The sequence below is a fragment of the Microcaecilia unicolor genome, chromosome 5 (assembly GCF_901765095.1).
Source record: "Microcaecilia unicolor chromosome 5, aMicUni1.1, whole genome shotgun sequence".
Classification (NCBI taxonomy): Eukaryota; Metazoa; Chordata; class Amphibia; order Gymnophiona; family Siphonopidae; genus Microcaecilia; species Microcaecilia unicolor.
This window is the reverse complement of record NC_044035.1, coordinates 162,990,497-163,012,868: the sequence shown is the minus strand read 5'-3', so window position 1 is coordinate 163,012,868 and position 22,372 is coordinate 162,990,497. Positions and strand designations below refer to the sequence as shown.

The 22,372-nt window shown below is 44.1% G+C and overlaps 1 protein-coding gene across 3 annotated transcripts in view; it reads left to right on the top strand.

Moving 5' to 3' along the window:
- COL13A1 (collagen type XIII alpha 1 chain) overlaps positions 1-22,372 on the top strand; it is a 1,024,165-nt gene that overhangs the window by 254,208 nt on the left and 747,585 nt on the right. For all 3 annotated transcript variants that reach the window (XM_030203528.1, XM_030203531.1, XM_030203529.1), the window contains exon 7: positions 17,170-17,196. In XM_030203528.1, coding sequence (XP_030059388.1) covers positions 17,170-17,196 — 27 coding nt within the window. The remainder of the gene's footprint in view (positions 1-17,169; positions 17,197-22,372) is intronic.

Below are 22,372 nucleotides of genomic sequence, written 5' to 3'. Positions count from 1 at the left end.
TCTCCTATATTTAGGTTCAGTAGATAATTTGGTGGTTTGGAGGGCTCACAGTTTCCACCATATACTAGGTAGAGTAGGATTTGAACCTGGATCCCCTTGTTCACAGTCTACAGCACTGACCATTAGGCTTCTCCATGGAGCTGCTTGCTGCTCTCTTGGGTTTGCCCATAATACCTGATGCTGTCATAGCGGCGAGTATCCCCTTTCAGTTTCAGTTCTTAGGGGAGTGGGAGGGAGTAGCATTCACTGGAAATTAAGGAGGGGTCAAGCCTTAATCCATCCAGTGGTCATTCAGGCCATCTTTTTAAAACTTGGATGTGATTGACACAGGTCTAGATAAAAGCATACTTCTTTTAAAACTTGGACGTGTCTTCCTGTTCCATTAGCGCTGAAAGATGTCCTAATTTTGGGCCCGCCTTAGTCCTACCCAAAACACACCTCCAGCACACCCCCTTGCTATCGTAAATTAAGATTTTGATGTTTTTGGCAAATGGACATTTTTTGGCCATTTTGAGACATCTATCTTTTGAAGATTAGCTCCATGGAGTCTTTCATTTATTCCAAGAAAATAAAGAGCAGTAAGTGTTTACAGTCTGCCAAAGGACATAAATATGCAAGGCAACGAGTCATCGCTTTTGCATAGTGGGCCCTTTTTCATAGAACTCCTTCTTGAGAAATTAGCCTTACTCAGATTGGCCAGAGAGAATTATATAGGAAATACAGGACCAGTCACACTCAGCCTTGTACCCCAAAACATTCTAGAAGAGGTGCAGTATTTTTGCCCCTCAGTTTATAGTTTATTTATGCTTTTGCATTATACCCTCTCCTATGTGCAAACCTGTTGGTCCAGGTCCCTCCCCTCTCCCCCTGTTCACCCTTCTGCTGCCTTCCTCTTCCTGTTTTCTCCTGCCTCCTTTAAAAATAAAAAACAAAGACCGGAAAGGAGTGTTAGCTTTGCTACACTTCTAAGGGAAGCTGTTCACTTGTGCCTCAGACCTGGCATTCCTTGAACTGTGAGTACTGTCTTCCTGTTTATTATGATAGTGGAACATGTGCAGCGTTGTTCCCGAATGGCAGCTGGAGTACCGCCTAGGGGCAGTGCACAATGTGTGCGGGGGCTTCAGCTTCAGGGCTTCAGCTGACCTGGTGGCAGGTCCTGGTATGGGGAGAGATTGCACAGGCCAACATTCTGGTTGTGGTGGGCTTTCCCTTGGTTACAGCAGCTTGTGACTCCACGGTGACCATTTTGAAAGGCGTGGAGGGCTTGTCCCTGTGCTTTCCGCCTGATTCTTAGGCCCTCTCCTCCTCTTTACAGGAGTCTGATGCCCCCTCGATGGGAAGCGGTACTTCTGGCTTATCTTTTTCCCTGGACTTTGTATTGCTTTTACACCAGGCCTTTTTGCTGAAAACGCAACAGCTGGCTGATCAACCTCAGGAGGATCAACTGCCTAAAAGACAGAGACTTGATCCTGTTAGGTAGCCTGAGGATTGTTCCCCCTCATCTTCTCAGGAGTCCAAAGGTGCCTTCTCAGTTGCTTTTGAGCTTTCTGAGACTCGCCGCTTGATGGTTAAGAACGTGCCAGGGACCACGGGATATGATCCATCGGTGGCCAGATTGTTTGTGAACTTCCCTTGCTAACTACTAAGGCCTTCGAGGTTTTCCACATTTCACCTCCTTCAGGTCAGGGAATGTCTGTGACCCCTTCCACTAGAACATATCAAGTGAAATCAAATTCAAACATATCATCACCGTGGAAAGCAGACTGCGGAGTACCTCAAGGATCACCACTATCACCGATCATTTTCAACCTAATGATGACCCCACTAGCCAAGTCCTTGTCCAACCAAGGCCTCAACCCTTTCATCTATGTAGACGATGTCACAATATACATTCCTTACAAACATGATCTGACAGAAATCACCAACGAAATCAAGCTCAGCTTGAACATCATGGACTCATGGGCAAATGCATTTCAACTAAAACTCAATACAGAAAAAACACACTGTCTCATCCTCTCATCCCAATACAATGCGAACAACTCCACAAATATAAACACCCCAGATTACACCATCCCTATCTCAGACAGCCTGAAAATCCTCGGCGTTACAATCGACCGTAACCTTACACTAGAGAGCCAAGTGAAATCTACAACAAAGAAAATGTTCCACTCAATGCGGAAACTCAAACGCGTGAAACCATTCTTCCCGAGGGAAACATTTTGCAACTTGATACAATCAATGGTACTAAGCCATGCAGACTACTGCAATGGAGTTTATGCGGGATGCAAAGAACAAATCATAAAGAAACAGACCGCTCAAAATATGGCAGCCAGGCTTATATTTGGAAAAACACGATTCGAAAGCACCATATCCCTCCGAGAAAAACTGCACTGACTCCCAATCAAGGAACGTATTGCTTTCAAAATCTGCACCCTGGTTCATAAAATTACAGCGAAGCCCTGGGATATATTACAGACCTCATAGACCTACCAACCAGAAACACATCCGGATCAACAAGAACATATCTAAATCTCCACTACCCAAGCTACACAGGACTCAAATACAAATCAACTTATGCATCTAGCTTTTCCTACATAACCACACAACTTTGGAACGCATTACCAAAAGCCATGAAAACAACGTTTGACCACCTAAACGTCCGGAAATCACTAATAACTAACCTGTTCAAAAAGGCATACCCTACCGACCCAACTTAAATGCCTGAACCCTGCAACACAACGAAACCAGAGCACGTAAAGGACATAACATAACTCTTCCGCCCTACGATTCCCTAATGTGTCTGTTCTACATGAACCTTATTCTACCACAACATCACTTTGTATTTGTTCATACCGGAGTTGGCGAACGCCTTTCCGGTACTATGTAAGCCACATTGAACCTGCAAATAGGTGGGAAAATGTGGGATACAAATGTAACAAATAAATAAATAATGTATGGCACTAAAAAACCTGCCAAATTCTTTCATATCCATGAGACCATACATGAGCTTATTTCGGCTCAATGAGATCCTCTGGAATCTAGCCTCTCTATGGCTATGGCTAAGCTTTACCTGACTCTTCCTACAGCTTGAACAGCTAGCTCTGCCTAAGGTGGATGCGCTGATTTCGGTGGTGACCATAAAGACTACTATCCCGGTGGAAGGTGGTAGTCGCTTAAGGATGCATATGACCACAAAGAGAGGTTGCCTTAAAGTTATCTTTTCAGATTGCAGCTCTGAGCTTGCAGGCAACTATTTGTGTCTCCCATGCTGCTAGGGCCTCCTTATCCTAGGCACAGCAGCTTGATACACATCCTGTCTTTATGCCCTCTCAGGATACGGGCTTGTCGTATGTGGCAGATTCCCTCTATGATTTGCTGCAGGCCTCAGCTAAATAGATAGCAGTCAAGATTGCAGCTTGGAGGTAGCTCTGGCTGTGTCATTGGTCTGCAGATGTGGCCTCTAAATCTTGCTTGGCAAGGCTTCCATTAAGAGGGAAATTACTTTTTGGGGAGGATCTGGAGAAGCTAGTTAAGGATCTGAGGGAGTCTAGAAAAGCGTAAGTCTACCTTGAGGTCTTCCAAGGCCTGGGTTAGAGAGGTAAGGCACTATAGGCCCAGTAAGACGGGCCCGGTCTTGTTTTTCTCCGAGTCAGTCTTCCTTTTGGGGGTCTAAGAAAGTTCCCTCCTCTGGCTCTCATTCCTCTCCCAACTTAGCACGCGCTCAATGATGGAATGCTAGTTCACTCCTCGCCCAACAATGTGGGAGGACATCTTTTACTCTTTTATGAGGAGTGGATCTGTGGGTTCTGGATATTATAAGAGAAAGTTACCAGCTGGAGTTGTACCGCCCTATAGCAGATCTCTTCTTGGAATCCCCAAGCAAGGCTCCATACAAATGACAGAAAGTTCTGTCTACTCTGCAGTTGCTTTTGCTCTCAGAGCGGTGTAGCCTGTCCCTCAGGAAAGGGGAACTGGAAGGTATTCCATATACTTTGTGGTCCCCAAGAAAGGCGGGACATTTAATCCGGTATTGGACATCAAAGGAGTCAACAGATCGCTCAGACTGCAGCACTTTTGGATGGAAATGCTGAGATGTCATTGCCTCAGTTCAGCTGGGAGAATATTTGACATCCTTGGAGCTCAAGGAGGCCTATTTATACATCCCTATATGGCCACCTCAAAGGAGATTTCTCTGTTTTGCAGTTCTAGGGAGGCATTTTCAGTTCCAGGCCATGCCATTTGGGCTCTCCATGGCACCCTGGACCTTTTTCAAGGTCATGGTGGTGGTACTGCCTACAGAAGGAATGGATTCAGGTTCATTCTTATCTGGACGACTGGCTGATTCGGGCCTCTTCCAAAAAAATAGAGCATTGCGGCATCCTCCAGGGTGGTGTCCCTCCTGACCTCTTTAGGTTGGGTGGTGAACTTCAGCAAGAGCCTCCTTACTTCAACTCAAACTGTGGAATATCTGGGGTTCCGGTTTGATATTCACTGAGCAAGGGTATTTCATTTCTTGCTCGTCAAGCAGAACTCTGTGACCAGATCCACCATCTCTTGTCTGTTCCAAATCCCAGGGCTTAAGATTATGTTAAGGTCCTGGGTTCAATAGTGGTAACTTTAGAAGTTTTCCCTTTCAGGTGTCTCTGCTGAGACACTGGTCTCCAGTTTCAGAGGGCTATGAGATGCAGATTCCATGATCTCACCAGCCCAGGGCAAGCATGGCCTGGTGGCTGCTTCCTCAGACACTTCAGATGGGCCGTCTTCTTAACACGGTCACTTATTCTATCATAACGCCAGATGGGGTAGAGAGTGCATTATCTTTATCACACAGTGCAGAGGCTGTGGTCTCCAAGGGAGGCCTCTTAGCCCATCAACAGACTAGAGCTCAGGGTGATCAGGAATGCTGTTTTGGTGTTTTCTCTCATTCGGGGCATGCCAGTGAGTGTGCTCAGACAACATGACAGTGGTTTCCTATGTCAACAGAGGGGAACGAAGAGTGCTGCTCTTGTCATGGAGGCTTTTTTGCTTTTCATTGGGCAGAGGGGACAGTTCCCCTTCTATGGGCTTCTCACATTGTAAGAGCTCTGAATATAGTGGTTGATTACTTAATCAGAGAGTCTCTCGATCCAGGGAAATGACAGCTGTCCAGCGAGGTATTCGATCTTATCACCTCCCACTGGGGCCTTCCCACTCAGGATCTGATGGTGACCAGGGACAACGCGCAGACATGCACCTTTTTCAGTCACTGAAGGGAGGAGGAATATCTCGAGGAGTGGATACTCTAGTTCAGCCTTGGCCAGCGGCAGAGCTACTCTGTGTTTCTGCCATGGCTGATGATAGGCAGAACTCTCAGATGCATAGCTCTACATCCAGGCTGGGTGATTCTAATGGCACTGGACTGGCTCAGGCGTCCGTGATATGCGGATCTGGTGCATCTGCAGATAGCCCCCCTTCGCACCTTCTCTGTCCATGGGACATATTATATCAGGGTCCAATATTCATGGTCTTATGGCCTGGCTCTTGAAAGGGCTTGGGTCCAGAAGAAAGGACATGCGGAGGACATTGTAGCCACCTTTCTGCAGGCTTGGAAGAGATCCACATCTATGGCCTATGCCAGGGTTTGGACAACCTTTGAGAGTTGTGCGAAGCAATGAGGTGTTTGCCCTCTACAGGCTTCATTGTTGGACGTTCTGTTATTTCTTCAGGATGATTTTGTTAGTTCAGGTTGTGGCCTTCGCTTGTTATAGGGGACGTGTACACATGTTCTTTGATGGGTGACTCATTTCTGTCCACCTCTGCGCAGGCCCTGTCCTCCATGGGATCTTAATTTTGTGCTCAAAGCTTTGCAGTCGGCCCCTTTGGACCTCTGTTTAAGGCTACTTTCAAAGACCCGGCATTGAAAACTATTTTCCTGGTACCTGTTTCTTCGGCTAGTAGTTTTTTTTGAGCTCCAGGCATTATCTTGCAGAGACTCCTTTCTGTAGTTTCGCAGATGAGTGTGTCCATCCACAGAGTTTCTTCCTGTCTTCGGAGTGGTTTATTTTTTCACCTCACTCAGATGATTTTTGTCCCATCCTTTCGGAGAGAGGATTATAATGCGGACTATACCTCCTACATCTTCTGGATGTGAAACAGTCTCTTATGCACTATCTAAAGGCTACCATTGATTTCTGGCATTTGGACCATCTCTTTGTTCTTAGGCCCGCCATATGGGCTTCTTACACCTTTTTGAAACACTATCGTTTGAAATTGGATGCAGAACTGGAGTCTTCTAAGGGTGCTGTCCGTGGCGGTGTCTTGCTCCCTCCCTGTCTGACGATTTTCAGCCACGCATTTAGCAGCTGTATTTGGCCGTGTGAATACATAGAATATCTTTTGGCCGGTTTGAACATCTGGCTAACTCTGACTATTGACTTAGCCGGTTATATTCAAACTGGCCAAAAATAAACTGGATGTTCAATGCCAGTCACCGGAAATAGCCTGGTATTCAATATTCAGGTTTAGCGCGGACCACGGGATTTAGCCGGGCAAACTCCTGCAATCTGAACATCGGTCCCAAATAAATTAAGTCTTAGAATGGATGTTAAACCAGAAAAGTTAACTTTATTTTAAGAGATGTAATTGTTAACTTTTACCTCAAGCCAAAACAGGCTGACAGTGCTTTGGCCACATATCCCCAGACCTGTCAAGGTCCAGCAGCAGTCCAATCACCCCTCTTCAACATGAAGGAGAGACTTCCTGCCAAAGGTAATGTCAGTTGCAAAACTTAAATTAATTTGTAAGCTAAAGAAAGAAGTTGCTCACTGATAGTAACATAGTAGATGATGGCAGAAAAAGACCTGCACGGTCCACCCAGTCTGCCCAACAAGATAAACTCACATGTGCCATTTTTTGTGTATACCTTACCTTGATTTGTACCTGTCTTTTTCAGGGCACAGACCGTATAAGTCTGCCCAGCACTATCCCCGCCTCCCAACCACCAGCCCCCCTTCCCACCACCGGCTCTGGCACAAACCGTATAAGTCTGCCCAGCACTATCCCCACCTCCCAACCACCAGCCCTGCCTCCCACCACCGGCTTATGTAATCTTTCCGGTCTATATTTAGCATGAATTAACTGGGAACGGCCACTGACTGATTAACTTGTGTCTCGGTGGATAACTGATTGTTTTCAAAGGTATGTAACTGATTAGCGCCAAAAATAAAGCTGGTGATGTTGGGGACGTTCCAGTGATGTGACCAGTTAAGTCCCGATATTCAGAACTTAGCAGGCCTATCTTTGCTTTCTAAGCCATGGCTGGTTAAGTCTGAATATGGACTTAACCAGTCATGTGCTAGCCAGCGTTGAAAAACCCGGATATACAATGCTGGTCTTCGGAAATGGCCTGACATTGAATATCCGGGTTGAATGCTGGCGGCGGGCAGTGAAAGTGCTGGCCACCGCCAGCTGAATATCGGGTGGTTTGTTCTAATAAGTTATATGTTATGTGTGACCTGTTCCCTCCAGCCTCCTTGAGACCAGACTGGCTTCATGCCTCAGCCCAAGGTACAACTTTGGCCCTATTGTTCCATTTCCAGAGACCCTAATCCTTATGGTTAGTGTTTTGCACCCCTCCCTCTGAGGAAAGAAAAGATATCCATCTTGGGCTCAAAAAGAAAGCACTTTAACAGATTTTCTCTCCCTTTCTACCCTTGAAATTGGAAGCATCCTTTTACCATCAATTGATCAATATCTAGCCACAGTAAGTCACACACAATCAGCATCCATCTCTTCACACTGACAAGCAGCAGCCATCTGTTTAGTTATACTCAACTATCCATCTCTGCGGTCACTGAAGGGGTCTTTTACTAATCTTTTACTAATCTTTTACTTATCTGCTGCAGACCCCCCCAGTCTGTACCCATTCCTCTAGCAGTTCATTCATCCATCTATCCAGTTGGCTATTAATCAACTGAAGCAACTATAGAAAGACTCATCCATCTTATGTTGAACCAGAGTCAGTACCAAGACGAACAGAACCGCGTTCGTTCGGATGCCATTAAATTTTACATCTGGATTATCTCTCTGTGTCGAAGCGGTCACTTATTACACACGCACTGTTGCGCTCTGAGAGTTTCTTTTATCCTGTTTAGCAGTTTTTGATAAGAATACTCTTTTCTGTTTGACCCCTGAGGCAGGTGTAGTTACGCCAAAACACGACTCATGCCGGGTCTATCTCATTAAGGGATCAGTTTATGAAGCTGCAGCAAAAGGGGGGGCCTGTGCTGGCATCGGCACGTGTTTTTGATGTGTGCCGAAGCCCCCTTTTACCGCAGTGGGTAAAAGGCAGGTCTTTCTTTTTTTAAAAGAAATGGCCTTGTGGCAACTTGCCATGTGGCCATTTCGGGGGAGAGCACTTACCGCCACCCATTGAGGTGGCGGTAAGGACTCCCACTCTAACCCAGCGGTAACTGGACAGCGCACAACACTGCCCAGTTACTGCCGGGTGCACACTGGTGCTATAAAAATTGAAATATTTTTGCAGTTCCAGAAATGGTGCATGCTGGGGGAGAGAACTACTGCCGGGCTACTGCAGTAGCCTGGTGGTACTTCCCTTTTAGCGAGCGGTAAGCTCATGTTGGGCTTACCGCTGCTTTGTAAAAGAGCCCTTAAAGAACTCTTTATTATTCCAGTCTCGAAGTCCCATTATGCCTCTTTTTTGTTGTTCCTATTTGTGTACTTTTGGACCCTCTCTTTCGCTATCTGAACAGAATCGGTGCCTCACTCGTGGTTTTAGCTATCTACAGTAAGTTTTCTTAATAAAGAGTTAGAAAGTAAGAAAGCCACAGGATGTTGAAATGGTTTAGTTTACTGTTTAGTAGTGCACTGGGATGCATGTTATTAGAACAGTACAACTTTGTACCAGAGAGATTTTCAAAGGGAACATATGCTTGTACTTTCCCTTTGAAAACTGGTGCAAAGGTCTTGGGTAACTGCAAGGAGTAATTAATTTTTAAAGTAACTGTGACTCGTGCAGTCCCATGGGTACAAGGAAACTTCTTACAGTTTGCCTCTGAAAATAGGGATCGGGGCCGGGGCTCACATCTTACCATGTACATTTGCTTTAAAGTAGCTGCAGATTTACATATGGAAAAATTTGTGTGAGGACTGCAAGATGCAATTCCCGTGTGTACGTTTTCCCCCTGATCTAAATACACCCCAATTTTGCCACAGGTAAAAAAGTTCCTGCACTGTTAGCAGTATAGGTATTATACCTAGCAGTGAGGGAGGCAATTTTCAGTGCTACCTTTTATAAGGAAAAACTGCCATTTACCTATAAAAACAGCTTTGAAAATTGCTTTCTCTGTGACTTGTTGTTACACACGTGGGGGTTTCATTGCTCTGACCTGTGAGTTGCTGTTTTGGATTACATGCTGAGATGCATGGGGCAAGAATGATTTGATGTGAATTTTTTTGCATGCTCTATGCGATAGTTCTGAATACATTGATATTACTGGATGATATTTTCTGTATAAGAGTATGAACTTATATCTTCAGAATGTTTCACAGGGCAGTGTTATATTGATGTGACTTATTTTGAATGCTCATGCAGTGTTTCTAAATGTGCTGATGCCATGAGTGAATACATACCATGTCACTTATGGAATTACTGCATGTGGCAGTCTTGTGTTTGTAAAAGCTATTGCACACATGCACTGACTCTGCTTGTGTTGGCACCTCATGTGGATAGAGAACCCTGCATGTAGTGATTATGCATGTTTGGCAGTGTCAAAGAAGGGATTGCTCATATTTCTTTATGTACTAGGGTAATTGGATTCTTAGCATGGGGCATTTATCCTGCATTCTGTGTGTTATTGTACCGGAAAATTTTGCAAGAAGATGAGAAGAACAGAAATACTGCTACTACTACTTAACATTTCTAGAGCGCTACTAGGGTTACGCAGCGCTGTACAAAATAAAGAAGGATGGTCCCTGCTCAAAGGAGCTTACAATCTAAAGAACGAAATGTCAAGTTGGGGCAGTGTAGATTTCCTGGGTAGAGGTGTACAGGTTAGGTGCCGAAGGTGACATTGAAGAGGTGGGCTTTAAGCAGAGATTTGAAGATGGGCAGGGAGGGGGCCTGGCGTATGGGCTCGGGGAGTTTGTTCCACGCGTGGGGTGAGGCGAGGCAGAAAGGGCGGAGCCTGGAGTTGGCGGTGGTGGAGAAGGATACTGAAAGGAAGGGATTTGTCTTGAGAGCAGAGGTTACGGGTAGGAACGTAAGGGGAGATGAGGGTTGAGAGGTAAGGAGGGGCTGCAGATCGAGTACATTTGTAGGCTAGTAGCAGAAGCTTGAATTGAATGCGGTACCTGATCGGAAGCCAATGAAGTGACTTGAGGAGAGGGGTGATATGAGTGTATCGGTTCAGGTGGAAGATAAGACGTGCAGCAGAATTTATCATAGTTTATTTTTTTATTTTATTTATGGCTATCCCACATAAGCCCAAGTGAAACTCAGGTTCAATGTGGCTTACAATATAAACATAAAAGAAAATAAATAAATTAGAGTTATATTTAAATAATGCAACATAAAAATAATATATAGGAAGTGATGGGGCAAATTCATTGGGATATCAGGAAGAAGTGAAATATAAGGAACTAAATATTCAGCACTGAGTTCTAACATTGTTGAAGATTGAGCTAAAAAAGTAAGTTTTCAATCAATTACGAAATAACCCATAATAACTAGTATAGCTAATTTGTTTAGGAAGAGAATTCCAGATTTTGGTGCATTGATAAGAAAAGTTAGTATTGTGGATTATTTTGTAAGATACATTTCTGCAGCTGGGGAAATGCAAAATGAGATATTCTCTGGATGACAGAGAAGCATACATGGAGGTTAATCAATGAATTCATTCATATAGTTCTGTTTGGTGCCATCTTTTGCATTTTGGTGAATCAGTCAGTATGGTATTCATGGTATCTAAGTCTAGACTGGAGACAGAAAAACTAAAGTCATTTCGGATAGCCCCTCTTTTTCTCTGGCCTTCCTTCATGAAAACCCTTTATCTTCAATTATGAAGAATTCTTTGATTTATAGGTCTGATTTTTCTCTAAGCCTATCCTATAAAGCATGAGTTCTAAACCTAGTCCTCTGGAAACACCTAGCCAGTCAGGTTTTCGGGATGCCCACAATGAATATGCATGAAATGAATTTGCATGCAGTGGAAGTGGGGCATGAAAATCTGTCTCATGCATATCTATTGTGGTTATCCTGAAATCCTGACTGGCTAGGTGTGTCTGAGGACTGGGTTGAGAACCCCTGCTATAAAGGAAATTAGGTGCCGACCTTCTTGTGTAGAATACTAATGTAATAGGTAAAATGTGTACATATAATTTAAGCAGGTGGAAATTCTCATACTTAGATTTGTTCAGTTCTAGTTGCCGTATCTCAAAAAAGATATAGCGGAATTAGAAAAGGTTCAAAGAAGAGCAACCAAGATGATGAAACTCCTCTCATATGAGGAAAGGTTAAAGAGGTTAGAGCTCTTCAGCTTGGAAAAGAGACGGATGAGGGGAGATATGATTGAGGTCTACAAAATCCTGAGTAGTGTAGAACGAGTAGTATTAAATCAATTTTAGTACAAAGACTAGGGGACACTCAGGAAAGTTACATGGAAATACTTTTAAAATAAATAGCAGGAAATATTTTTTCACTCAACGAATAGTTAAGCTCTAGAACCCTTTATGGAGGATGCGGTAACAACTATTGAGACAGACATGGGAAGCAACTGCTTGCCCTGCGATTTGTAGTATAGAGTGTTGCCACGATTTGGGTTTCTGCCAGGTACATGTGACCTGGCTTGGCCACTTTTTGGAAAACAGGATACTGGGCTAGATGGACCATTGGTCTGACCCAGTATGACTACTCTTATGTTCTTATGTCCTTTATAGAATAGCACTTAAGGCATAAACTGTGCCTAATTTTAGGCACTGGCAATTGCGCCTGTTAAAAAAAAAACCAGATATAAATTCCGGTACCTAAATTAGCTACAGTTCGGCTGAATTCTGCATTTACGCATTTAAAATTTTGAAATGCCCCTAAACACGCATGGGATCGTTATAGAATACAATCTGCATGTAAATCCTAATTAAGGCCCATTAACGCCAATAATTGGTTGTTAGCAGGCAATTATTGGCACTTGTTACGCAATTAAGTTGCATGCATGAATCGGCTATATGCACTGATTTGCGTGCGCAACTTTAGTCACCATTTATAGAATCTGGGGGTGAGCATAAAATTGGGTACGCAAGTTTATAGGATTAGAGGGTTTGTGCGTATATGCCAGTATTCTAGTCATTTACATGCGTTCTTGGCACCTAAAAGGTTGATGCCCTTTTTATAGAATTGCCCCCTTAGGATGCATCTGGGAAATGAATGCTGATTCATCAAAGAATTAGATAAGATAGACTGAGCCCAAGCTTTGGTGTCCTTGATATTATTAGTTTTTCATGTCCTGTCCATCTGTGCATCCTTGGGTCCAGCACCCGTTGATTATAAAGGAAAAGTGAAAAACAGAAATATAGACTAGGACAGTGAATAGGGACGTAGTGGGGGGGTCATCTTAAACTGCCTCCAAAATAATTCCTCTTGCAGCAACCAGGGACTGAGTTTCAAAGTGTCTCCTTCTCTCAATTTATATTGAAGAGGAAGTAATGAATAGGTATCTTCAGTGTAGTTTAGCCTTCTGGGTTACTCCACTAATTTGGTGTAATTTCATTGAATGATAATGTAAGCTATGACAAGTCAAGGTCTACTGGATTAATGGAATGCTGAGATACTCCATGGTACACAGTCCAGTATACTCTGATTAGAGTGTTAAATTTGTAACCAAATTCTTCTGCCCAATCAGAACTCATTATCACCACCAGACTTGTCAAGTGTCACTCATTAGGCTTTTGTGACACAAGTTGGAAGCTGTCTCACTCTCACACACAAAGAGAGCCCCTTGTCTCATACATTAGAGTCTCTCGCTGCAGGTGCACTTACCCTTCTGTCCCTGTTCTGATGGAAGGTGGACAAGAAGAAAAGCAGGTACCCAACCAATGGGAAGAAATTTGAGCACACAGCAGGGATCTCCTGCCTTCAGTGGCTGATTGGTTCATTCATTCCTGAAAACCGACCATCCCAGAGGGTTGAGAGTAAAGTAGCTTTGCTTGGAAGCACATTTCATAGGTTTAGAAGGGTAAGAGGGAGAAATCCATAGGAGAAGAAAAAGATTCCATCGCCATATTTGTATTTAAAAGTCCTGTATCCCTCTCTCTATATCTCTCTCTTTCCCTCCATCTCTGTGAATATCTCGGTCTACACGTATCTGTCTCCCCTCTGTGTGGGTCTCTCCCTCTCCATTTTGTGTCTGTCTGTGTCTCTTTCCATTTGTGTATCTCTTCCCTTCCATCTCTGTTTTGTTCTGCTTGTGTCTTATCTCCACCTATGTCTCTCCCCACCTGTATCTGTGCAAGAATATCTTTGTTTCCCTCCATCTATGCATTTTTTTCTTTTTTTTTTTGGTTAGGACAGTATTTATAAATAGTTTCCCAAATGAAAATTTGAGCCAGCAAAGGCCAAACATTGCCAGCCTGTTCACTAGGCAGATTAGATGACTGCCTAGGGTGGCACAATTTTAGAGGGTGGCATCAGCATTTGGTCTCCAGGTTCCCTCTCCTTCTTTCTTTCTCTCTCTCCGTCCACCACAAGGTGTTCAGGCTTTACCTCCCTCCCTTCTGTGTAGTAACATGGCAGTTGGCAGGTTTAGAATATGCATGGTAGCTGGCAAGGGGCCTTGAGCATCCATGCATACTCGAGGCTTGTTGGTTTCCGCCCCCTCCAAACAAGAAATTCAGAGGGATCAGGAGCTAGTAGGCCTTGAGCATGTGTGGATTCTCAAAGCCCTGCACAGGCCACAATACATTTTCTGTGGCTGCTGAGATTACTGCGTAGTCTTCCTGGAGAATGGGGGCAAGAAATGGAGGGAGGGAATGAAGGAACGACAGAGATGCTGGAATTGGGGTTGGGGAATTGATGGTGATGGAAGAGACAGTTGCTGGAGACAATGGGGGAAAGGATTTTGGGAAGAGAGATGCTGGAGACCAAAGTGAGAAAGTAAGAAAAGAGAGAGATGCTGGACACCATCTCCTGGATTCTATATATTGTGCCCAAAATTACACGCGCAATTTGAGTAGTGAGCCGATAACCAGCAATACATGGGCGCTAACAACTAATTTTAGAATAGCGCTTGCCACACATAATCTAGTCCCATATGTGAGGGGAGGGACTTTTGCGAGCTGTTTCTTGGGGGGGGGGGGCAGGCGGGTACACAGCTGAAGGTTCGCCTAGGGCATCAGATATCCTTGGGCTGACTCTGAGCCCACAGCTACAAAAATATCTGAACTTTTTATTGGGATTACTGGTGCACAATTATGTTTGGGTAAGCACTAGAATTTCTGTTTTTGATAATGCAAAATGCACGTTTGAACAATCATTCCAGTTTTGTTACTTGCTGTAAGTCAAACACAAATTTTCTAAAACCTGCAAGTGGGTTTAGTGCCCCGATGAAACCAACTAGTGCACTAGTTCAACAACCAGTGCATTTTTTCTAACAAAAAAGGTGCCAGTACTCAAATGTCAGGCCACCCTTCAGGGGTGGGGTGATCATTGAGGGACCCACCCCACAATAGCCAAGTCCCCTGCAACCAGTCACAGAATCTGTGACAACACAGAATTGGTGTGTAGGGCCTGAGCTCTTTCATTAAAACTTAATTTTAGCAGACAGTGGAAAAGATTCTGGTACTTAGTACCCCCAAGTACCCCCTCAAAAAAAGCCCTGGCAACAACTAAGTGACTCCATTAAACACATTTCATTTATATCATAGAAAAACCACAGAAGCGGAAAAAACACCAAAGTCCCACGTGAAAAACAGAACTAAACAAGAAGTGGGAACAGGATCAGGCTCTTCAAAACATACCAAGGACTCTCGAGTTGTAGTTAAAAACTTTTATTTGATGAATAGAAACACAGAAAAATGCAAATAAAGACCATATGGCCTATCCAATCTGCCCATCCGTGCCATCTACTATCCCTCTCCCTTAGAGATCCGATGTACTTGTTCCAAGCTTTCTTGAATTCAGATACACTACTACTACTACTATTTAACATTTCTAAAGCGCTACCAGGGTTACGCACCAGGAGGCCGTTTCACAAATTCACCACCTTTCATAGGCGCCAACTCCGTGGGTGCTGTGGGTGCTCGAGCATCTCCAATATTTCACCCGCCTGAAGTCGGAACCGGAAGTTCAGTTCGCCTGCTCGGTGCTCGCCCTCTTCTCCCTCAACAGTCCTCTGCTGGTCTGCCCTCGCCTTCCTGCGTGCCGCCCAGAATTTTAAAAGTCATCTTACCTCAGGGTCACGGTGGCAGCAGTGAAAGGCGAGCAGGCTCGGCGCTTCAGCCTTCCCTTCTTTCATCTCAGCTCTGGTCCCGCCCTCATTTCCTGTTTCCGCAAGGGCGGAACCAGAGCTGAGATGAAAGAAGGGAAGGCTGAAGCGCCGAGCCTGCTCGCCTTTCACTGCTGCCACCGTGACCCTGAGGTAAGATGACTTTTAAAATTCTGGGCGGCACGCAGGAAGGCGAGGGCAGATCGGAGGTGGACTGTTGTGGGAGAAGAGGTCGGGCAGGGTTTGGAGGGGAGCCTGGAACTTGGAGGGAGGGAGACCTGGAACTCTGAGGGAGGGCGGGCCTGGAACTCGGAGGAGGGGGAGAGGGGGATGGGGAGAGAGGGAGAGGTAGGGAGGGGACGGGGGAGGGAGGGGGACAAGGGAAGGAGGAGGGGGAGGGGAATGCACCACCTGTAAAAAAAAAAAAAAAAAATTAGCACCCCCCAATCATTTTGAAAAGTTGGCTACTATGCCACCTTTTCTGTGATGAAGAATTTCCTCATGTTAACTTCTGAGTCTGTCCACTTTCACCTTCATCCTATGCCCCCTCATTCCATAGCTTCCTTTCAACTGAAAGAGATTCACCACCTGTGCATTAATGACAGTGGCAGTACACCATACTATAAGAATTCAGTGGTACAGAGCTGAATTTATATATATCCTTGATCAAATTATTTAACCACCTTCCATGTAAAATATATTTATATGCCCTTTGGGATAGGAAATGTATGCAGTATAGAGCAATGATTGAATGGAATGACCTGTCACTGCCATTTCTGGCAGAAAGGAATTAGATGACATTCTGTTAAAACTGGAAGATGCATTTATACTGTATATTCTTTGGGGACGCATGAATTTATACTTATGTTTTATCGATCTTTGCAATTTTTTTTGTTTTAAATTATTTAATTGTGATCTGGTTAGAACTGTTTGGTACAGTCAGAACAGAAATGCCTGAATTAAAATCATATTAAAATTCCAAATTGTCATGTGTAATACTCCATATAACACTGTTTCCCAGTCCTCTTCTGGAGACATACTTGACTAGTAGGAATATGCATGAGATATGTATTTGTATACATCCGGTTTTTAATGTATGTAAATGTATCTCATGCATATTCATCAGGGCTATCCTGAAAACAGATCATATAGATATTCCCCCAGAAGAGGGTTTAGAAATGTGCTGTACAGTGACAATACTGTATACGTATAGCACACAGTTAAGCAATTAAACAATCCATTTCAAGGTATAAACATTTTTTGATAGCCCATGTGTGGAAGTAAGATGAGCAACATGGCCAAAACCTTGAGACCTGATACTGGCTGGATTCTTTCTTCCAAGTATATTTCAATGACAGAACCAGGAATGGACTATTGACCTATATTCTTTGTACTAGCAGAGCATACCGACATTTTGTCTAAAGTGCTACTTAGACAACTTATTTTGTCTGAACTTAAGAAATGACTCTGCCCATTGTGCTGACAGTTAATTTCAGGAAAATGCTGGCTTTCTGAAAACTGCTTCCTTCTCAAGAAAATGCAGGTGGAAAGTATGAATTCTGATTACTAATTATCAACATTGCATGGGTCAAAAACATGATGCGCTTACCCTCGTTAACATTGATTCCTGTGTTTCTGTTTCTCTCGCTCCCTCTTTTTTCTCTCCCTTACCTTACGGTTGGTGTTGCTGACTCAGGGACAAAAGGGGCATCCTGGTGAGAAGGTGAGTTGGCCCCTTTCTAGTTCATCCTTTCTGAGATTCTGCTTTGTGGCTATCTGTAAAGAGAGTATATCTGAAAAGGTGATAATATTCCTCTTGTAGGAGGGGATGGCAGTTTCCGTTGCTACTTTGGGCTTCCAGATCTGTCATATTTGGGGTCCAGCCCCTTTTATGTATCTTCCCAGCTTAGTTATCCCAGTCATTAAGATGATAGTCTTTGGCTTATGGCCTTGCAACAGGGTACTTCCAGAGCCCAGAAATCATGCACCTTAAATTTTGATGTTGGGTGTCACAGTTGCATGGTGACTGAAACTCTTGTTCCCCAGGGGCTTTGGATGGTGCCTCTGCACCATCCTTGGCCCCAGCTGGCCTGGGGTACTGAGGACCTGATCCAGGAACTGAACTGAGGCTTTCTCCTGGCAGTGCATAGTGCTACCATTGGGCCAGCTGCTAATCATAGTGAGCTTAATAATCAGCAGCAGCAACCGTGTGATAATGTTTAAAATACTACGTGAGCTGGTAGAAATGTGAAAGGCAATTCTATAACTGGGCCTGTGTTTGCTAGGTGCTATTCTGTAAGACAATGCGTAAGTGCTATAGCATGTATCAATAAAGGGTGAAGATGTGGGTGGAGCCTGGGGGGGCAATGGGTGTGTCTCCAATTTACACAATCGACTTATAGAATACATTACATTATACTAGACATATCCCGCTAATACCATGAATAGTTTCAAGTGGGTTACATGTTAAGTGAACCACATGTTCAGATGTTACATATCACTCAGTTAATAAGTGCAGTAAAAATGAAAGAACATCAACTAGGGGCCAGTTTCTATTCATTGGAATACTTCCTAAATAAAAAAAAATCTTAAGTGACTTCCTAAAATATAAGTAATTTCCTATCAATCTAAGTTGTAATGGAAAAGGAATTCCAAAATGATACTGCCTTATAAAAAAAATAGAAGTAGATAATAATCCCTTAAATCTAACATTAGGTACCGATGGGAAATACAATCAGACTTATAACCTGTGGAAATATTAACCATTTTTACAAGATAGTAACTGGCTTACATAGTACCGTAACAATTACAAAGTGATGTAGTGGTAGAATAAGGTTCATGTGTAAAAGACACAATAGGGAATCGTAGAGAGGAGGAGTTGTTTTATGCCCATTACACTCTTTGGTTTCGCTTGTGTTGCAGGGTTCAGGCATTTAGGTTGGGTCAGTAGGGTATGCCTTTTTGAACAGGTTAGTTTTTAGTGATTTCCGGAAGTTTGTAAAAGGAGCCCAAAGGCTGTTTATAGCTACTCTGCATGCTGTTTTAGATTATTTAATTTGTAATTTTTCAATGTGTATTTTGTATTTCTCATCTTTTCATTGCTTTTTATTCTTTAATTTTTTTAGGGCTGCATTTCAATTAAAATGTTTAATTGTGTTTAATTGTGCGTTTAAAGGTACATTATTTTTTCCCCCACTGTGGCTTCTTGTGACTCTGGGCAGTGGAGTCTTAAGTGATTTGCCCAGAATCATTAGAAGAAACTGCAGTGGGAAAAATACATAAATAATGTACCTTTAATAGTGCATTTTAAAATTTTAATTGAAATGTAGCCCTAAGTTGGTATATTATAGTTTGCATACCTTTACATGTACCAAAATGGGCGTGAGCTGTAAAATTCCTGTACATACACAATATATATATATATATATATATATATATATATATATATATATATATATATATATATATATATATATATTTCTCTCTATTGTTTTACATTCATTAGTTCACACTCAGTTCACTAGTATACCTTGAAAAATGTAATACACGTTAAATCAATTTAGCACATGTTAACTACAGACTACAACATACATTAACCTAAAGATTAAATTTTTTATTAAAACAAATGTATAAAGTCCAAAACTCAGGAAAAATGCAAATAAACTGAAAACAAACCAAAAATGTTTGCCCTGCTTACTATTTCAGTGTTTGCTAGCAGTAGGAATGAGAGTGGTGGAAGAATCAGAGAAAAAAAGGTAACTGATCTCCAGAGAGAATCAGGGACAGCAGCAACATTAGTGGTGATGATCAGAAACTTGGATCACAGAACCCGTGTAGTCTACCAGCCAAAATAAATCCTAATAATAAATAAAGAGCTGTTTTTAAGATCTGAGAATCTGCAGCTACAGATACAGATTTTAGTGAAATTTGAAAGGCCAGTTGGCTGCTCCCATCTTTGTGCAGGACCAAAGAAGGCAGAGACAATGTAGAAAGGGAGGAGAGTGAGCAGAGTGAAGTAGTAGGCCACCCCATTCCCTTCTGATAAGCGTACGGAACAGCTTTGGGAAGATTCTAAATCTGATAAATCATCATGTGAGGGATTTCCATAATCATAAGAGACCGAAAGTTTACTAGCTGAGGAAGATTTGGATAATCTAGTTGAGAGCATGAAAGGTGGTGAGCAGCCATAGGAGGTAAGAAGTCATACTGTCAGGGCCAAGAGCAGCTGGTGGGGAGTGTGAGGGATGCTCCTGCCTGTTCACACTGGTATAGCCTCAGTTTCAGTTCCAGCAGTAGCCCCCATAGATGTAGAGAGGAGATCCCATAAAAACAAATCAGAAATGTGGAGCCATTTTAGTGCTCTTGGGAATCGGCGTTTTGCAGAATGCCTTTACTGTCAGAAGGCCATCAGTAGAGGATAACTACTGGTCAGTCTTTCCAAAAGGGGTATGCACCATCATTTCATAAACAACCATTACAGCTGGTTTCAGGACAGGTTGCTGACTGGGATCTCCAAAGCTGCAATAAAACGCAAATCCATCTCTTTCAGGTGTTACAGCTCCTGGGACAATAGAATTGCATTCGTGACTGGTCAATGGTAGCTTCTTTGTGACAGGGGAACAGTACAAATGAAACTTTAGACTGTATTCCAATCTTTCTTTCAAAGTAGGAGCCCTAAGTCCTTTCCTGTGCTTTTATTGTCTGTGCAACAGGAAATAGGTTCTTGCCATCAGATTCTGCTAGGTAAACCTGTCTGTGGAGGCAGTTGAATATACCCTTACGCAGTGGTGTGCTGGTAAATTTTTAACAACAGGCTCTCTCCCCAGTCCACCTCGGCGCCCCCCCCGTCCACCTCGGCGCCCCCCCCCAAAATTGCAGAGCTGGCTATAGCCGGGTGGGGGGGGGGGGGGGCAATGCATTACTCTCTCCAGGAAAAAAATTTAAATGATCCCAGGTTCCAATCTAATTCACGTTTAATGTGGGATAAAATGCCATAAATAAGTAAATAAATATAAACTTTTAATGTTGAGCACCTGATTCTCAAAGTGAACATATTCCAAACACTATAATGAAAATAAAATGTTGTTGTCTGGTGACTGTTTTTCTGATCATGCTGGCCCAGTATCCGATTCTGCTGCTATCTGTCCTCTTAATTCCATTTCCAGGGCTTCCTTTCCATTTATTTCTTTCCTCCTTTCTTCTTCATTTCTGGTCCTCAGCTTCTGCCTATTTTCTTCATCCATGTGCAGTTTTTCTCCTCTCTTCCTTTTCCCTCATCTCATCTCCTTCCTCACTCTTCTCTCCCCTCCATCCATGTCCAGCATTTCTTCTCTCTCCCCTCCTCTCCCCTGCCCTGCATGCACCCATACCCAGCGACCCTCCTCTGCCCTGCCCTGCATGCACCCAGATGTCCAGCAATGACCCTTCTCTCCCCTGCATGCACCCATGTCCAGCAGTGACCCTCCTCTCCCCTGCATGCACCCATGTCCAGCAGTGACCCTCCTTTCCCCTGCCCTGCATGCACCCAGATGTCCAGCAGTGACCCTTCTCTCCCCTGCATGCACCCATGTCCAGCAGTGACCCTCCACTCCCCTGCCCTGCATGCACCCATACCCAGCGACCCTCCTCTGCCCTGCATGCACCCATGTCCAACAGTGATCCTCCTTTCCCCTGCCCTGCATGCACCCATGTCCAGCAGTGTACCCTCCTCTCCCCTGCCCTGCATGCACCCATACCCAGGGACCCCCTCCATCCACCCATGCCCAGCAGCGACTCCCTTTTCCCCCCTGCCACCCCCTCCCAAGTTGTTTCGTGAATTCTTCTCCTCCCTCCCACCCTCCCTCCCGATCCGGTCCCTCACCGCCCACTTGTTTATTGAATTCCTCGGGGCAGGCAGTCTTGCCTGCCCGCTTCCAGCGCCGACTGTCCTCCCTTGCTTGCCAACTCGCGCTTCAAAATGGTCGCCGAGACTTCAGCTGAAGTCTCGCGAGGCCGCCTCTGTAAGTCTCGGTGACCATTTTTAAAGGGTGAATCGGCAAGGGAGGACAATCAGCGCTGGAAGCGGGCAGGCAAGACTGCCTGCCCCGAAGAATTCACGAAACAAGCAGGCGGTGAGGCGGATCCGGAGGGAGGGAGGATGGAGGGAGGAGAGCCAGAGCCGACTCGCTATTTTCAACAACCGGCTCGCAAGCCGGAAGAAAATTTAACAACCGGCTCTTGCGAGCCGGTGCGAGCCGGCTCCAGCACACCACTGCCCTTACATACCCCTCAAATGAGCTAATTTCTCTACAAAACATTGGCTGTAACCTAGCCCTCCTGGTGTTTCTTTGACCCCTAACAGAGGATTTAGTGTACCTTTATCTCTTTGCCAATGGAGTCTTCATACCATAGTTAGTGCCCTTTGCCCATTCTTTTGGTGCCTTGAGATCTACATGCCAGTCTCAGGGGCCCTTTTTCAAAGGTACCGCCACCTTGCCGTATGCCAAATCAGGCCTACCGCTGGGCTCGCTTAGGAGCCTGGTTTTAATTCCAGCTTCTGGTGTGTGGCAACTGGGCACTAGAAAATACTTTTGTATTGTCTATAAGTTTTAGCTATAATGTTCTACTTCAGGTATGCTGCACTATTTCCCATCCCCCATCTTTCTTTAGTATCAGCCACATGAAGGAATTTCTGACTGGTCACAAACTCTGATGGTGCCTACCGTTGCTAGGGCAACTCAGCTACTTCGTATAACTAGTTACAAATGTAATTTACTGAGATGTGTCAAGGACAACAATTGCAAGCCTCCAGCACATATGAAAGACCCAATTACAAGTCTCCAGCACATATGCAGCACCTATGATTGGTCCAGGGTAGAGGAGAGGTGGATGCTCACCACAGCCTATAAAACCACGCTGCA